General features: G+C 35.7%; 1 protein-coding gene across 2 annotated transcripts in view; it reads left to right on the plus strand.

The window, feature by feature from the left end:
* Positions 1-1,776: 1,776 nt before the first annotated feature.
* The window catches only part of LOC577182 (amoeboid myosin I), a 79,350-nt gene continuing 63,652 nt past the window's right edge, over positions 1,777-17,474 (plus strand). Inside the window, exons 1-5 of one of the 2 annotated variants that reach the window (XM_030976264.1) lie at positions 1,777-1,907; positions 6,996-7,158; positions 8,436-8,561; positions 11,234-11,323; positions 13,639-13,733. In XM_030976264.1, the coding sequence (XP_030832124.1) occupies positions 7,156-7,158; positions 8,436-8,561; positions 11,234-11,323; positions 13,639-13,733 (314 nt within the window). In that variant the 5' untranslated portion in view covers positions 1,777-1,907; positions 6,996-7,155. 2 annotated transcript variants of the gene reach the window in all.

Below are 17,474 nucleotides of genomic sequence, written 5' to 3' on the forward strand. Positions count from 1 at the left end.
GTCAAAATAATAAAGGCACATAATAAAGGTGAAAAGGGGAACTTCTCCCACCTGAAAAGGGACACTCACCAAAAATGAAGAAAAAAGGCATATCTGAGAATGAAAAAGGGGCATTTATTATAAAGGTTAGAGTAGTTTGTCGAGGGAAAAGGAAAAGAGACACTTATCAGAAGGGAAATGGCACTTGTCAGAAAGTAAAATGGCACCTCTCAAATTTGAATAGAGGCAGTTATCATAGGTGAAAAGGTGTACTTCTTGTTCCTGAAAAGGGGCGCTAATGGAAAAGGGACACAGGTTTTAATAGTTTAATATGTATTATTAGATGAGAAGGGGCACTTATGAGAAGGGGAAGGCTGGGCTCTTGTTAAAACTGAAATGGGGCACGTATCACAAAGAAAAGGGACACTAAGAAGGGGAAGTTAGGCGCTCTTCTTACAACGGTAAGGGGACACTTGTAAAAAAAAAAAGCCCCTAGATTTATATAGGGGCAATTATCAGAGGTAAAGGGACACCAATCAGAGGTGATAAGGGGCACTTAGAAGAATATGGAATGGGCACCTATTGGAAAGAAAAAGAGGCACTCATCTAAAGTAAAAGGTATGACCCCTGGGGTACTTGATCAGTTGCGGGGGGCACTGTGCAACCTGCCACCCCCACCGTTAGCCGCCTCTGTTCAACTTCACCTCTGAACTTCACTGTCTAAAAATGGGATTCATTTACCAAGGCACACCGGGGGATTTAGTGGGAGGGAGGGGCACATCTGACCCCAAATGGAATACGTTGTGTACATAATTATATACATGTACTGATTCCATAGATGTACACACCCTCAAAAGAATGACCCAACCGTTTCTTTTTTTTTTAAATATCGAAAAAGCAACTGAAGAGATTGTCTTCCCTCTCCGTTCCTTGACCCTCACCCTCCCTTCCTCCCTCCCTCCTCTTTTTGCGATAGTTCTATCCTAGATCGTTTGGTTCTGTTTTGCTCTATTATACTTTTTTTTCTCTCTCTCTCTCACTCTCTCTCTCTCTCTCTCTCTCTCTCTCTCTCTCCTCTCTTTTTCTTCCCCATCACCATTTCTCTTACGTATAAATATATTTCTTCCGGCCTTCTCAAATTTTCTCTGTTGTTGTTTTGTTTTGGTTTGCGCTTTCGCTCTCCATCCTTATGTGTATATCTTCCCATTTTCTCCTTTCAAGTATCTCTTTTGTTAATATTTCTCATGTGTAGTCGGTTTAGTTGTTAAGTATTTTTTATTCAAAGAAATTAAATCATTCAGGTATTATATTCTGTTTGGGGACCTTGCTCTAACAAGCCCAGCTTCTATAAGGTCTCCTCTTTCTTTCATGTACAGAACATGATCTTACATAAGTAACTTTTTTTATAGAATTTCTTTAGTTAAAGAGTTGTATGTTGAACGTTACTATTGCGCTTCAAAGTTATTTTTGTTATATTGATAATCTGCTGTTCCAGTTACTTTATTTGAAATTCTATGTACAAATGTTTGTGAAAGAAGAAATAAAATGAACTAAATAGGAACTAAATATATCCACCCTGGAATGGAGCTTGATTAGTCTTCAAACTCAAACTGTAATTCAACACTCGAACAATACGTCTTGAGTGAAGTCTAACCCAGTTTCCAGTGAAAATACGGAAGTAAATATTTTTTAATGTACGATTTGTCGATGTACACAGAGACTGAACATCTTGCGTATAATCATTACACAAAGCCGCGCTTCTAAGAGTTCGGTGTACTACGCAGAATATCAATACAGCGCCAGTTCAGAGCTCGAAATTTTCCCTCACACCCACCCGGCTAGCTAACGACGCTGCTTGCATTGCTGGATCTGAGGAAGATTAGAACAAAAGTGTGAAGTTTCAACATTGAAGTCTGTCCCAAGGCTAGGTGAGAATCGAAAAATATTCATTTCATTGATATTGTTGGAAACCGCTAATTGCCATCACTTTTGAACGAAGTTTAGAAATAAAATTTCAAGTAATAGTCATCGACTCAACCTGTCCAAAATATCACCCACACTCACTGACTCAGTCAGCTCAGGGCGACGGTTTATTGCCTTCATGGTTTTCGCTTTATCAAACAATCATAGACATTTAAAAATATATTTCCTTAATCCCAGGGTGTGCATACTTATTAAGTTAAGGAGTGGTTTTCTATTTTATGATGTAGCACTAGCAAAGCAAAGATATTTTACATCACTGAAGGAGGCGAGTTGGCTCAGTCGGTAAAGCGTCTGCCTGTCGAACCAAAGATCCCGGGTTCGACTCCCATCCAGGCGGATGACTGAAGTCTGCGTTGTGTGTTAACGTGCCCCTTCCCTTGTTCATAGACGCAGGTTATGTCAAGTGGAAAACACTCCGTCCCTCAGATAGGACGTTAAATGGAGAGTCACCACCATTGCACGTTAAGAACCCATTGCACTATTCGTATAAGAGAAGGGGGAAACCCCGGTGTAATGGTCCATCTGCACACCCCAATCAGGCCGAGTATACGGCATCTGCAAGAATCTTCAGTATTGAAGGAGGCAGATTATCTTGAAGAAGAAGAGAAGAAGATTGATTATCATGTTTGTTAATTAAAAAGTACTTGTGGTATATGAAGGGGTGACCAAGGTTCACTGACATTTTAGAACATATTACAAAATGTGATATTCGATCTTTGGTTTCTCATATTCTACACAAATTTATTTATTTCAATTATTACCAAATGGACGGCAAAGTTTTTGGCGCTAGTTCAGAAGTCTATCCAAAATTTGACCAGTAACTCCAGCGTGGAGACACCCTACTAAAGCATACCCATTACCCACAATGAAATAAATATTTGTCAAATGTCCAAATAAAGATCATGGTTTAAAAGTTGTTATGTTTCTTAGCTGTTTTGTGTCAATTTTTTTTTTTTTGTGAGTATTTTTCGGGAAAAAACTTTGATATTAGTATACACTTTTTCACAGGTTTCACAGCAAACTGCTGCACAATACAAGTGCATACCGATGGTGGGTTGCCGGCGAGCTCGCACCTGTGTGAAGTTATCTACCGTAATGTCTCAGATCCTCATTAAGCAAGAAGAAAAAAGAAAAAGAAACAGAAAAGAGAAGGAAGAAGAAGAAAAAAGAGACAAGAAAAAGGAACAGAAATTAAATAAAGCAGAATACATAGAACATGAAAAATAGGTGAAGATGTTTATAGAAGGAAGCTAAATGAAGGAAAAAAGAAACAACGAGAAGTAGAAATAAGAAGAAAAAAGAAGCATAAGAAATTCTAAGGAGAAATGGGATCCTTCACATTCGTGCACAATCTGTACCGATAAGCAATTATGTTTGTCCAACCTGTAGCAACAATGAACGTATGCAATTCACATTCTGACTATTGGAATTCATACAATCATTCATCACAGGTGAATTGAATCATCTGTAACATGGCACTTAACAAAAAATGTACTTTATTATGAAAATTGCCTATTTGAAGACTAGTACTTTTGTGTAAATAGTAATACATGTAGTTGACAGAGTACTTTTCAGCCAATGTCTTTGTTCCAAAGACAATAGGTGACATGTAATCCCCTCTAATCTGTTTAATATCTTTATTTTGACATGGTGTTACTATTATCAAACAAATCCAAGATTACACCAACTCTTGTGCTACATACATGTACAGGTAATTGTATCTGTAATCTTAGAAGTTGTATTGACATGGTTTTGTTCACAAATAGACACTATCATCTTTATTTGTGAGAAAGTGAGATGAAAAGTGCAGTGTTGTACAGCTTTGTCTTTTTTTGCACAGCTGCACAGGGGGTCTGGATTAAAATTGCTAATGTACTATGTTTGCGTAAGCCACTGAGCCTCCTGTGTTATAATTTTTTTTGGAGGGGGGGGGGGGGAGAGTTTGGAGTTCAAATACTAGGCCCATGTATTGAAGACACCTGTTTTAACTCCTACACGAAGTGTATTAAACTGTGGAGTGGACCAAACAGTATGGAGTTGTTCATACATATTTCTCATATACATGTACATGATACCATCACCAAAAAAGAAAATATTACATGTACCGTATGCCAAGTATTTTTTGCAAATACATGCACATTTAACACAAGAAAATGCTAACTTCATCTTTTCCTGAATTTGACTGACTGAATTACTTTGGTTACAGGGTCAAATCTTAGATAACCATATACCGGTATGTGAAAATGAGGTACGTTTTGTATTGATTTTATTGAAATATAACCCCAATAATAATATGTCATCATGCTTTTCCATAACTGCATGAATATAGTACCTTAACATCTTGGACCAAATAGTTGCCAAGAAATAAAAGCAAAACTAAAACCAAGTGAATGAAACCTGATTACAAAAGCAAAAACAAACAAACTAGTTGGAATATAAATGAATATTACATTTTTCTTAAATATGGATGTTTACATGTATATATAATGTAAAGTAAAAGTATTTTTCAATATGGACGAAGGCTTCAAGAAGCTCCTTTCCACTGTGCAGACAGTGCAGCTCCATTTCTCTGAATGGTTGAATTGAGATGTATTGAGGTGCCTGTGCTTGTACATGTAGGTCTACACTGGAGAGGCTTGGCTATCATTTCTTGAGTTGGGTTGTTCAAAGTCATTAGAACACAAGGCAAGAGCAGCTGGAAAGACAGGGTGAAGGGGAATGACACATATAATCTCTCTAGCTTAAAGAGGTAGTCTCTTTAATCAAGCCATGCTTATACAAATATTGAAGAAAAAAAATATTGACTCCCACATTTTTCCCCCTTATTTCTCATATATTTTTTAGTTCTACCACTTGTTTTTCCTGAGGGTTGCGCATTGTGCGGAGCTAATTCACTTTTTCTTCCACATTATCAATTTTAGTTTGGGTACTTCTTGATGATATTTAAAATGGTAGTTATATTAATTAATGATTTATAAAAAAATATATATATGATATGATATTTTTTATAATTTAAAAATACTTTTTAGTGTTAAAAGTGCTCTGTAAAGAGAGTAAAACAGAAAGAAAACAAAGGTGCTGAGGTGCTGAGAAAGAGAGAGAGAGAGATAAAGAAAGAAAGAAAGAAAGAAAGAAAGAAAGAAAGAAAGAAAGAAAGAAAGAAAGAAGAGAGACAGTGAGAGAGAGGAGAGAAAAAAAAAAGAGGAAAGGAAGAAAGAAAAAAATAAGTGAGATGAGACCTCCTTTAACCTGTAGAAACCATTTAGAGTTGGACCCCACCCAGTGCTGTAGATAGAGAAATCAGTTGACTCGTAGTAAGCTGATGTTATGAGTCATTAATGGGAACTCCCACACAACAACTACATACATGTACATTGTACAATAACAACAATCATTTCCATAACAAAAGTTTTCCAGTGAAGTGACCCTTAACGAGACCTCAATTTTTAGGAGGTAGGAAGAGGGGTACCCTCTCGTATTATGTTTTCCACTCTCGTCCAGCGTACAATTTTCTAACTCAGAAATTGTCTTGGTTGTGAGCAGTTTTTAATGTTGTTCTGACTTTGGCTTCTTGTTCTTCAAAAGTTTGCAAGTTTCTGGAACTGTATTATATGAATGCATTCACTTACAGTAAATCCATCGTTGCAGTCTGTGAACTTGTGAATAAATTGAAATACTGTGGCTTTAAACCTGACAATCAACACAAAATCATTACGTCAAAGTAAACTGGAAAGTTGGACTCTGGACCAGAACCTCTCTCACATATATTCATTCCATATTTACCCAGGATCGAGGCAACCCTTACCATCTAGTGAATGGGTCTGAAGTTCATTGTATCACTCTCTTTTGTTGATAGCACACCCTGGTTATTTTTGTCCTTGACAAGATACATGTAGACGTACATTGCTTGTCTGTTATGATACCAATGTTCTTATAAATTTAAGCAACCAGGAAGAAGGCATACTTATATATGTGACTGCATTGCTTAGCAGTGTTAGCACCCAGCCTTTATGGACTACACTGATACTAAGTCTGAGTAGTATATGAGGTTATTGAGCCATTGTGCGGGCCTTTGTCAGCTTGGGGTTGTAACTAATCTCTAAATCAGGGGGGTATAGAGCCGGATATAATGTTGTGATGGGCCAGTAGTAGTGTATACTTTGCCTATAATCACGGAGAGAGAGCGCTCAATTGGAAGTAAGGTCTGCAAGCAGGAAGTTAATCTTCAAACTTTTGTGTGTACAATGTGTGTGTACAGGACTCTGCAAAGGAGCTGCTAGCCTAGTGGCTCGTGGAAGTGATTATTGTACATCGAGGTGATTCAATTTGTATTACCATATTATTGTACCAGACTGGATATATCTACAAATTCCCCCATTGATCAACACTGCTTTCATTTTCCAGCTTAATTTTGAAGGTATGTGACAGTATGTGGATAGGTCTACAACAAAAGAAAATATAAAATTGTACAGATTGTCGAAAGTAAGGGTTGGATAGTTTTGAAGCCTATTGTTTGGTGTGCATTGTCCGGATTATTTTGGGAGTCTGGATAGTATGCCAAGGTTTCAGTTTAGGTTGCGTTGTATTTTTAGTTGTTTTGTTCTGAATGCATGCACTGCAATATTAGTTATGTATGTTCTGATGTTTATGTACATGTAATGTACAAATACTTTTATCAACATGTCTTTGTACATTTGTAGATAAAGTATCATGTACACTTTAAACATTCTCATATTTATATAATATATTCTTACAAATGAGAAAAATTATCAATAACAGCATTATTGATATTGATAGGTTAAATACATGTACTGTGAAAGTAAGGCCTATTTAGGCTGCAACAGTAAAAAAAAAAAAAAAAAAAAAAATTATAAAAAAAATTAAATTTGCTAATTTGCATAGACACTCAACAACATTGTTCTTTTAACTTAATTTGGTTTTTAGTCATTATTTTCTTGATTTTGTTGATCTTGTTTATAATTCATGTCTAATTTAGATTTGCATTGCATTATTTCACTCTTGTTCTTTTGCAGGTTGAAGTGAGCATAAGGAGTATACAGCTCTCTCTCACTTCCCGATCATTGTAGTCTGAAGAATGGCAGACTGAGAATGAGAGAGACAAGTTGATAAGAACCTTGGAATATATTTTGGACAGGAATACTTTCATCATATACAGGACGTAAAGAGACCAAGATGGTAAGACATTTTAACGTAATTAGACATGTATACAAACTATTTAATGCCAGTGTTTAATTACAGCTTTCAATTACTTTTCAACCTACTGATATTCATTAGTTTCCAGAAACATTATTTTAAGTGAAATTGAAATAATGTCAGAACGAGGTACATGTTTGATACATCTATATGTATCATACACAATGTACATGTTTTGTATGTAGGGCTAGAATTTTAGATTGTAATATGTCCCTTACTCCAAACAACTTTAATTGTGAAAAAACTTCAAGACCTAAATACTATTATTGGCTTGAAAGTATGGACATACAGTTACAGTTTATGTACAATTATTCTAAAGGCTAGATAAATAAGAATACCGGTAGGTATTTAAATTTTGTCTTCCAGTATTATTATGTGAATGTACTTTTGCTAGAAATCACCACAAGTTTTTTTCGTGGTGGTATGAATCACAAACACAGGAACACATTTCTGGCATCTCAATCAAAATGGTCCTCCTGTAAAACTACTGTTTAACCAATGTTAACCACGGAAATATGGTGTATGGATACAGACAGGCCTGTCATCTGCTGACAGGGCCGGGGAGTTGATTTGGATGGCTCTCTTTATTTGGACATCATCGTACAGTTCTCTTACTAATCAATGGAATTAGTGCCAAATATAGCCATCAAATACCCAAACCCATGGGGGACACATACACTGAAACTACCATGAGTCATTTTAAGAATTGATGTGACAGTCATGCATGCACTCTGTATTGTGTGGGTTTAGGAAATGTGCATTTTGATATTGGTTTATGAGAATGTTACTTTAAAAAACCTTTGTTGGCCTCTATATCAATGTTCACATACAGACATTTTTACATAAACACATATACATGTAGAGGTAATTGTGGCAGTTTTCACTTGTAAAATTGTAGAGTCAATTGGCTTGATGTGTTGTAGAAATCAATCGAGGTGGGGGGGGGGGGGGGGGGGTAAACTTCTTTGACTTTTTAAAGTCATTTCCCTTGAGGTAGCACCACTTGTGTGATACTATACCAAATCAAAATATGCTTGGCTGTCTCGTGTAATTAAGAAGTTAGATCTATATTTTTAACTATGAAATAAAATTGATAAATAAAATTGACTCTGAAAACAAATCGTTGTTAAATAACAATGAAATGCATGATAAGCAATATCAGAGCTTCTTGTTTTACTGCACATAGAACTATAAACTAGTTTTGGGAACATTAATGATTAGAAATAACTTGTGATGCATTTTTACTTTGCTCTTGACAGGCCTACCACTGGCAGAGTCAGGGTCGCAAGACCAGTGGAGTGGAGGACATGGTTCTACTCAGCAAGATTCAAGAGGGCGCTATAGTGGAGAACCTGAAGAAACGCTTCATGGATGACTTGATCTATGTATCCTTTCTGTTAATAGTATTAATACTTGTAATTTAGTCTTATTTACCCAGAGTAGCCACATCAGTACCTTTACTGCTGTTCATGCAGGCCCTAGCTGTGATTATTATTACCCCAGGCATTGCCAGGTACCCATTTACACCTGGGTGGAGAGGGACAAATGTGGGTAAAATGCCTTGTCAAATGAGTACTGAGCAAGGATTGAACCCGAAACATCTCGTATGAAGTCGAGATCTTTCGCCAATATATGTGTACCATGGTGGTGCTCCCACAAATTAGTTCGTTATTTACATGTAGATATCACATTGTAAGATTGGGATGTACATTTAATACTTGTCTAATATACTGGGCGACCTTATCCCTATAACACTTTCCCTAACACTACTTATACTTGCCCAGGTTCCCAAAATTTTGGCCAGTAGGATTTACTTCTGCTTGCCTATGGTACACTTTTTATGGCTATTTTATGTTGGCTTGTGCATTGTATTTGTCTAAATTGTTAGTATGAGCCTACATAAAACATTTACTTTAATCATTTGAGATTGGGAATGTATACCCTTTCTTATGACAGAAAACAAGGAAGTGCAAAGACTATTACGTCTTCTAACTTTTGAGAGATGTAGGCATATATCATTTTGAGGAAGTTATATACATTTTAATCCTATGAAGGGAGGGTAAATAGTAATCGTGTTATGAAAGCAAAGAGTGTTGAACCAATACATGGTCTTGACTTCAGAACATATAGGCACAGTGCCATGTACTTTGATCATTATTGCCAACAATCAAAACAGCTGTGTTTATGCCATTTGACTTTAACCGCACATGTAGGTAACATTAGTGATGACTGTGGAAACGGAAATGATAGTTATTTCAATGACCCTCACTACTGCTACAATGACCCTCACTACTGCTACATCATGAAAGATGGATTTTTCTTTTTCCTTTTGATTATGTACATGTACATGTATACTATAGAGGCACTATATCTCCAACTCTACTAGTAATTTCTTATAATCGTAAAGATTTTGTGAGGATGCAGGTAGTTCAAAATGTACCAAATGTTAATTTGAACAGGCAATGTTATTTTGAACAGGCAACAAGACATTTGATATATTTATGAAAAAAAGTGATCAATCAAAATCATTGTATTCTCATTTTATGTATAAAAATGAATCAATTCCGAGGTAATTGACCTCTTCCTATATTTAATCGCTAATCCCGAAAGACATAAAGGGTGGCCAATTTTCTGTTATCACATAGAACTGTACATGTAGGTGTTCTTTCAAAGGTTTGGGCTTCAAATCCTGATGATTGTTGATAAAATTAGTCTTGACTGTTCACCTGGTGAGCTACAGGTTAGAGAGTTTATCCAGGAAGCTGCCCGGCCTACTGATAATGATAGTCCCACTAAGTCCTATTTATGTGACTTCCACTTCCTGCTGGGCTGGGGGCATATCTTGTTTTTACATCACACACACTTTCTTTTGGTGCTATGTTTTTTACCGAGATATCATTGTATATACAGTCAAACCTGCTTTAGTGACCACCTGTCTACAAAGACCATATTTCTTGTTTCCCTTGAAAATGGTTTCTCATTGAAACATGCACTGAAGGAACCTGTCTACAAAGACCACTTTTTGTGTTTCCCGTGGGCGGTCACTATAGACAGGTTTGACTGTTATAGTTTTTACCTGGATAATAAGAGGGTACACATTGATGATGCAATTTGACCAGTGCCTGCAGTGTTTTCTTCTTGATGTTAATGTTTGCAATGTCACATGGAAAAGTGATCTATCCATACAAGAAACATCTTATAGTTCATGTGCACAAGAAAAGGAATATTGTGTAAAAAAAAATAAAAGGGAAGGGAAATATGAGACACTTCCAATATATCTAGATGAATTAAATTTGAATTTAATAAAGAGTATAAAATTAAGAAGATTGAGAAGAAAAATATGCAATAATTGACTCATGGGTCAACAGCCTTTACCATTAGCCCATTGGATTTATGATTTTATGTCTACTTAATATATGATGCCTAGTTGATATCAAAATACTGTTGTATTTGACTTTGAATTTGTTAGTTAAGTGAAAAAATTTATAGTGTCCCATTAGGGCTACATGTATACCGTTTAACATAATGTGACTCATAATGTACACACCGAAAGAAGAAAAATGACAAAGTAATGGCTAATGTGCAGGAAATGTGTAATATATATTCCTTAAGTATTGAAGTAGTAATCATAAGTACAAACTGTACAGCAAGTTAATGATATATTGTGCAAGTCATTATCAAGTGCATGAATATAAATGATGTATTTCAATTAATTGTTTCTGTCTGTCTGTCTGTTTGTCATAACCGGTGTGTTGGCTCAGTCAGTAGAGCATCCGCCTCACAACCGGGAGGTCGTGGGTTCGATCCCCGGCCGCGTCATACCAAAAGACATTAAAAGATGGGAGTTGCTGCTACCTTGTTTGGCGTTCAACAATAAGGGATAGAGCAACGTCGATCTGGCGCTGCTCAGTGGCTGCTGGGCTCACGATCAATTGGGCAAAAAGAATTTTCATTTCGGTTTAATAAAATTTGGAGTGGACTAAAAGATTATTATTATTATTATTATTATTATTATCTGTTGCCAATTTGACTCCTTAACCCTCCTGCCTCCCTCCAGACATACATCGGCCCTGTGCTGATATCCATCAATCCATTCAAACAGATGCCATACTTCACAGAGAAGGAGGTTGATATGTACCAAGGAGCTGTAAGTTCACTTCAACATAATATTTTGTATTAAACAACTTTAAATCATGTAACTCATTGTATGCAGTTTGAGATTGGTACATGGGCTAGTCCTAGCTACATGTATTTTGTCGTAAATGTTACTGACCACATTTTAAGTTTGAAGTATATTTGATGATTCTATTAATTTCCTAGCCCAACTAGATCTAGGATGAAGCTAAGTTTATGTTTATTAAAATATCATGATATGATGTACTTGGTTCCATGCAGGACACCAAACAAGGGAAGAAAGCGGAAACAAATTAACAAGATATTTTGATCATCATATTTCTATTATGCCAATTAACCTTTTGAACATAGAGGAAAATGAGAAACAAAAGATATACCTTTACAATGAGATTAGCAAATTTATGTCCTGAAACTGAAATTGATAATAAGTAAAGAAAGCAGAAACAAATGAACAAGGTTATTGTGATCATTACCTCTCTATGATGCCAATAAACCTTTGATAATACAGGAAACAGGATGGGAAACAAAAGATTAACATTTACCTTTACAATGAGTTCAGTCTCGAAACTGAAACAAAATTGTGTTCATAATTTATCAATTTGTAACTAAAGGAGTTCCCAATACTCTATGATGTAAAATTTTGACAAGTATGAAAATGGCAAATGCATTATTATTATTCTAGAGTAGTATCCAAGACAACCAATGTTTGCTTAAAAGGTTAATGTGAATTCATGCCAAAACCTACTCTTTGTGAATGTCTGTGGTGTAGCCACCAATTCGACATCAATACTTGTGGTTTTAGTATCTATTTACAGGTGGGAAATACTAAAGAAAAAAGAATGATGAGTTCATACTATATGATTTGAGTACCATAGCACACTGTCAAAGGCTATTGTGCGGTTAGGACGCGATACTGAATACCTTAACAATTTGGAGACTGACAGTTTTTGTTCATCAGGTTTTTATGTGGTATAAAGAGAATATTTGTAACCATGCCAAAAGGGTTCTCTTAATCGTTTAGTATTATTGTTATTATTGTTTTAGTTTCTGCTGTCTTATCAAGCCAATTTAACAAATCAATATATTAATACATCCCTTTGTACTTCTCTATCTTTAAATTAAAGTGTAGTATTTTTCAATAAATGTGAAAAGGTAAAAGGAATATAGAATTATAAATCGCTTAGCCTACTGTATATCTTGAGAAGAGATATTAAAGGGCAAAATATAAATTTCTTTCATATTCTGTATATTCTGTTATGTAAGACCATCTTGTTTTACTAGTCTAATAGAACACCAAAGTCTGAATTGTTCATCAAGATAATAAAAGAAAATTAAAGTTGCTCAGAAGGAGCCTACCAGACAAGTGCACATGTAGTCTATTTCAATGAGGAAATATCTTTTTATGAATTGAATACACCCTTTTAAATTATGTTTGTCCCCAGAAATGAAATTAGGATTTTTTTCCTTCTCAATGTCATATCCAAAGAAGGTTTTATTTGATTGTTAAAAATGTGGGTATAGTACATTAACATTTGAATGTGAGGGTTTGTTCAGTTATGGCGTGGTAAAACACCACAGAAAAAACGCCATATTGTTTTTTAGTGTAAATGAATAGCAGCTGTGCACAACAAAGGACTTGCATTTATTAAAGGAAACCAAAACCTTCATACTAAGTTACTTTTATTGTAAAGTTTAAGATATTTGAAAAATATCAGTGAAAATTTGAACAAAATCGGGCAAGGAATAAGGAAGTAAGAGCGTTTTGAAATGACTAGTCACTAGAGGGCGGTATTCAATTTGATGACATCATCTGTGGACAACTCTCCATGCCTTTTGTACATCAAATTTCATGTTTTTCCTTCTTTCTTGTGATTGAGATAATGTACTCCCCTGAAAGCAAGATATAGAATGCAAAATGATATTCTACTTCACATGGTATGAATTCGGATCAAGAACACAAATAAATACGAAGAAAAAAAAAAAATGTGAAATTTTATGTACAAAAGGCATGGAGATCGAGTTGTTCACAGATGATGTCATCAAATGGAATACTGCCCTCTAGTGACTAGTCATTTCAAAATGCTCTAACTTTCTTATTCCTTGCCCGATTTTGTTCAAATTTTCACTGATTTTATTCAAATCTTTTAAACTTTACAATAAAAATAACTTAGTATGAAGGTTTTGGTTTCCTTTAACTGAGCTCTGGGTAAGATGTAGAAGTGTGAAGCATGTTACACTAAACATCATCATTACAAAAAAGTGGTGGTTTTGCTGTCATATCTGAACAAAGCCCTTACTTAAATTCCTTTTTTCCTTCATTTTACACAGGCCATATATGAGAACCCCCCTCATGTGTACGCCCTTACAGATGACATGTACAGAAACATGTTGATAGAATACGAGAACCAATGCGTAATCATCAGGTAAATATGTGATGCACTATTTTAAAAAGAATTTCCACATGTATTTTATGATTATTATCAGTTTTTTTACAAGAAATACATATTTATCATTTTCATTTGAATTTCAATGGTTCGTCAATCTACCATTTTACACCTACATGTATGAGCTATACTCTGTCTTGAGTCTTTTCCCTTTTTTCTGTACATGCATGTACTTTTCTCTAATTTCTTCTCCTCCTCTCCATGTCTCACTGGTCTTTCTATCTTTGTTTTCCCTTTTTGTTGTTTTTTGTTGCCATCTGTGCTTCTTCCTTCTTGTTCATGCTCTCTCCCTCTATCATTTTCCTGTTTTGTTTGTCCGTCTGTGTCTTTGTCACAATTTAAATAATTTTCCATGTTTTAGGGTCTGTTTTTATAGCCTAAGCCAGGACAGTCTTTGTTATGTTAATTAGTTATCCCTTTTTGAGGTGCTCTGTAGCCCTAGTTCTTTTCTTACTGCAATGCTAGGCATGCACCCAGGTGCTAAATTCTTTTAAATTCTGGGCTCGGCTGGTTCAGTCATACAGTTTTGGAATCAGTCTGCAGCCAGCTCTCACACTGAGAGGACCTTTGTTTCATGAGCTGGGGTAGCTCCGGGTAGCCACACCCGTTGTCCCTTTAGGTGTCAGCAAGTTTTGCTAGCAACGGCTGGTTTTTCCAAGTTTTCCAACTTTCTATAAGACTGTTTCATCAGGTTCCCATATAGAGTTACAATTATTGGAATTCCATGGAGAGAGTACCATTAGTCACTGTCTCGTTTTCGTGCGTATTAGCAGCAGTCTCGCTTTTCCTTCCCGCTTCGTCTCCTCATCTCCACCGTCCCAACGTGTGATGTACGGTCCAGTGCAGTTGTCTGTGATGTTGCGTAGCCACTTACGAAGAGACAGTCATAAGTGATTTCAACTTGGCTCTACGGTCTTCGTCTACAGTATCCTTACCATGAAATCTCTCTAGTTATATAAAATAAAGTTTCTTACACTTTATTTTACCTAATATTTTTGGAGACATTTGTGGGTGGTCAAACAGCCTGTTTAGACTAATAAGTCATCATGTGTAAATTTATTCCTTAATTCATTTTGGTGAGAAAACACACGTACATCATGACAAGTCTTTCTCTACTTCTTTCCGTCTATGCTTGTCTGTCTCTCTGCCTTTCTCTCCCCACCCCCTCTCGCTCATTCTCTCTCCCAATGCTTTGCTTTTCATTTTCTTTGAGTCTGTCTGAGCCTGCTTCTTCTTTTCTCTCTTGTCATCTATCTTAATGATGCTCCACTGCAAATGTGCATAAATGTACATTTCTGATAGTTTGATGGCATTGCTGTTACTGCTTGGAAATATTCTTTCCCTCAAAGTCAGTGTCAAAGATATACCTGATTTGAATGCAGATTTGAATGCAGAATGTAAATCTATCCCCATTTTAGCTTCTTTTCCGTGGAATCTCATCTCGATTCACCTACTGTTGCTGGTAGCGATATGATACCTTTAAGGTCATGATATGAACAATTTCTAGGCTTGAAATGAACAAAGGTATATGTAGCATTACAGGATGCATGCATTGTAAAGCTTTTCTATTTTTCACCTTGATACCCCTATGGAGGTTTTGCCATCATCAATATTAGATGGGCATTCTTTGTTGATGTTTTGTATTGACTAGACTTAAACAAGGTACCTTGAGTTACCTTTTTAAAAACATTCTATTGAAAGTTGTTTTTTTGAAATTATGGAAAAATCCCTTTCCATGGATTGACCACAAAGATAAGGAAGTGAGTATAGTTCAAAACAAGATTACAAGATACAAAGGAACTGAGGTTTCATGGAAAGTTATGTGATCATTGATCAATCTTGCAAGATATAGAAGAGTTGAGGGTTTTTCCAATACCTAAGTTTATAATAGTAATAAATATAGAAAAGAAATGAGTGTCTTTCAGTTCAAGATTACAAGATACAAAGGAAAGGAGGTTTCATGGAAAGTTATATGATCATTGATCAATCTTGTAAGATATAAAAGAGTTGAGGGTTTTTCCAATACCTAAGTTCATAATAGTAATAAATATAGAAAAGAAATGAAAATGAAACCTTGATAGGTCACAAAGGTCATATTCTATTAAAGTTTTTCTTTATTTATTTTGGAACAGAAAGAGGAAACGGGATAAATTAATTCACCGCAAGTGTTTATGAATTATACATGCATGAATGTGAGAATGCAAGCTCACTTTCATGTTACAATAAATTATACTGCTGCTTGAGATCTCAACGATCCTTTTGTTTAATAAATAGAATAAGGGTCAAGAAAAATTCTGTTGTCAGTTGAACAAGTTAGCCTCAACACAATTAAAAGAAAATCCTAGGAAATTATGAAGGAATCCTGCCATGAGATTGTTGTATGATTGTAAAATACTTTCAAATATTCAATCAAAGTTACTTGACTTTTTTTAAAATTTCAAATGCAAATCATAGTTTGTGAAGGGGGGGGGGGGGTTGTTTGGGGGGGTGGTTTAGGGAAGGGATGCTTTTAAAAAGAAAGACGGGTGGGGGAGAGAAAAATAATAAAGATAAGGAAACTCCATCCATGTAGATGGGCCCTTAAAGTCTGCTTCCTATGGATATTAAAGATAAAGTTGTAGAGACACGAGCGAAAAAAAGGGGGGGGGGGGTCTTTTCTCGTCTCATAAAAGCCAGGCTATTTTACGCTAGATGAATGGAAAGAACAAGGAATAGATAACAGAATCTACAGCATAGCAACCAGCGTTATATGTCTTCTACATGCAAATACTGCAGTTTGCCTATATCCGAGCATTGCACTGATAAACGCACCTTTAGCAGCCCTTTTGTATAACTTTTACAATCTTGTCACACTTAGGTATATATTTAAAGTGGTTGCTTGGCTACTACTGCCAATTAAGATTGTTCACTGTAGTTTCAGATATGCATACCTTATAGTTGTAATGAGTTTACTTGGGATAAATATTGATAAAGAGCCTAACCCTTTGTCACAGAGTAGACAGCTATACAGTGCGTCCTAGAAAAAACGAAACCGAGAAGTATCGATGTTCTATCATAACTTAATCACAACTATAATTAATGAATGATACATATTTGGAAAGCTTAGAGTCTCCTCTTTCATGTGATGCTACTCAGATAATGCATATTTCACGCATGAGCGATTAAAAGCAATTTGAAGGAAGGAAACCAAAAAGACATTTGGCGGGCGGTATCTGAATTTCGAAGAAAAATTCACATTTCTAGAAAGTTGAGTTTCTGCCCTTTCATATGACACCTCAATCAGGAAAAATGAGCGAGGAATAACAAAGTTCTGTTTGTTTAAAGTAGTGCTTGCATTTCCATAATTTGATTAAACGAATTCGATTTCACTGGCTGCCTGCCGTATCAATAAACAAAATTAACAAAAGACTTAACTCCGTTTCGTTGACAATCAGCCGTAGACCAGAGTCTTCATGCATGGCTGATTGTCAACGAAACGGAGTTAAGTCTTTTGTCAAATCTGCTTTTTGCTACGGCAGGCACCCAGTGAAAACGAATTCGTTTGTTAAAATTATGAAAAATGTAAGGGCTACTTTAAACAAAACAGAACTTTGTTATTCCTAGCTCATTTTTCTTGATTGAGGTATCATATGAAAGAGCAGAAAATGAACTTTCTAGAAATATGAATTTTTCTTTGAAATTCAGATACCGCCCGCCAAATTATTTTTTTGTTTCCTTCCT

Source organism: Strongylocentrotus purpuratus, unplaced genomic scaffold (genome assembly GCF_000002235.5).
Source record: "Strongylocentrotus purpuratus isolate Spur 01 unplaced genomic scaffold, Spur_5.0 spur5_scaffold_9, whole genome shotgun sequence".
NCBI classification, from domain to species: domain Eukaryota; kingdom Metazoa; phylum Echinodermata; class Echinoidea; order Camarodonta; family Strongylocentrotidae; genus Strongylocentrotus; species Strongylocentrotus purpuratus.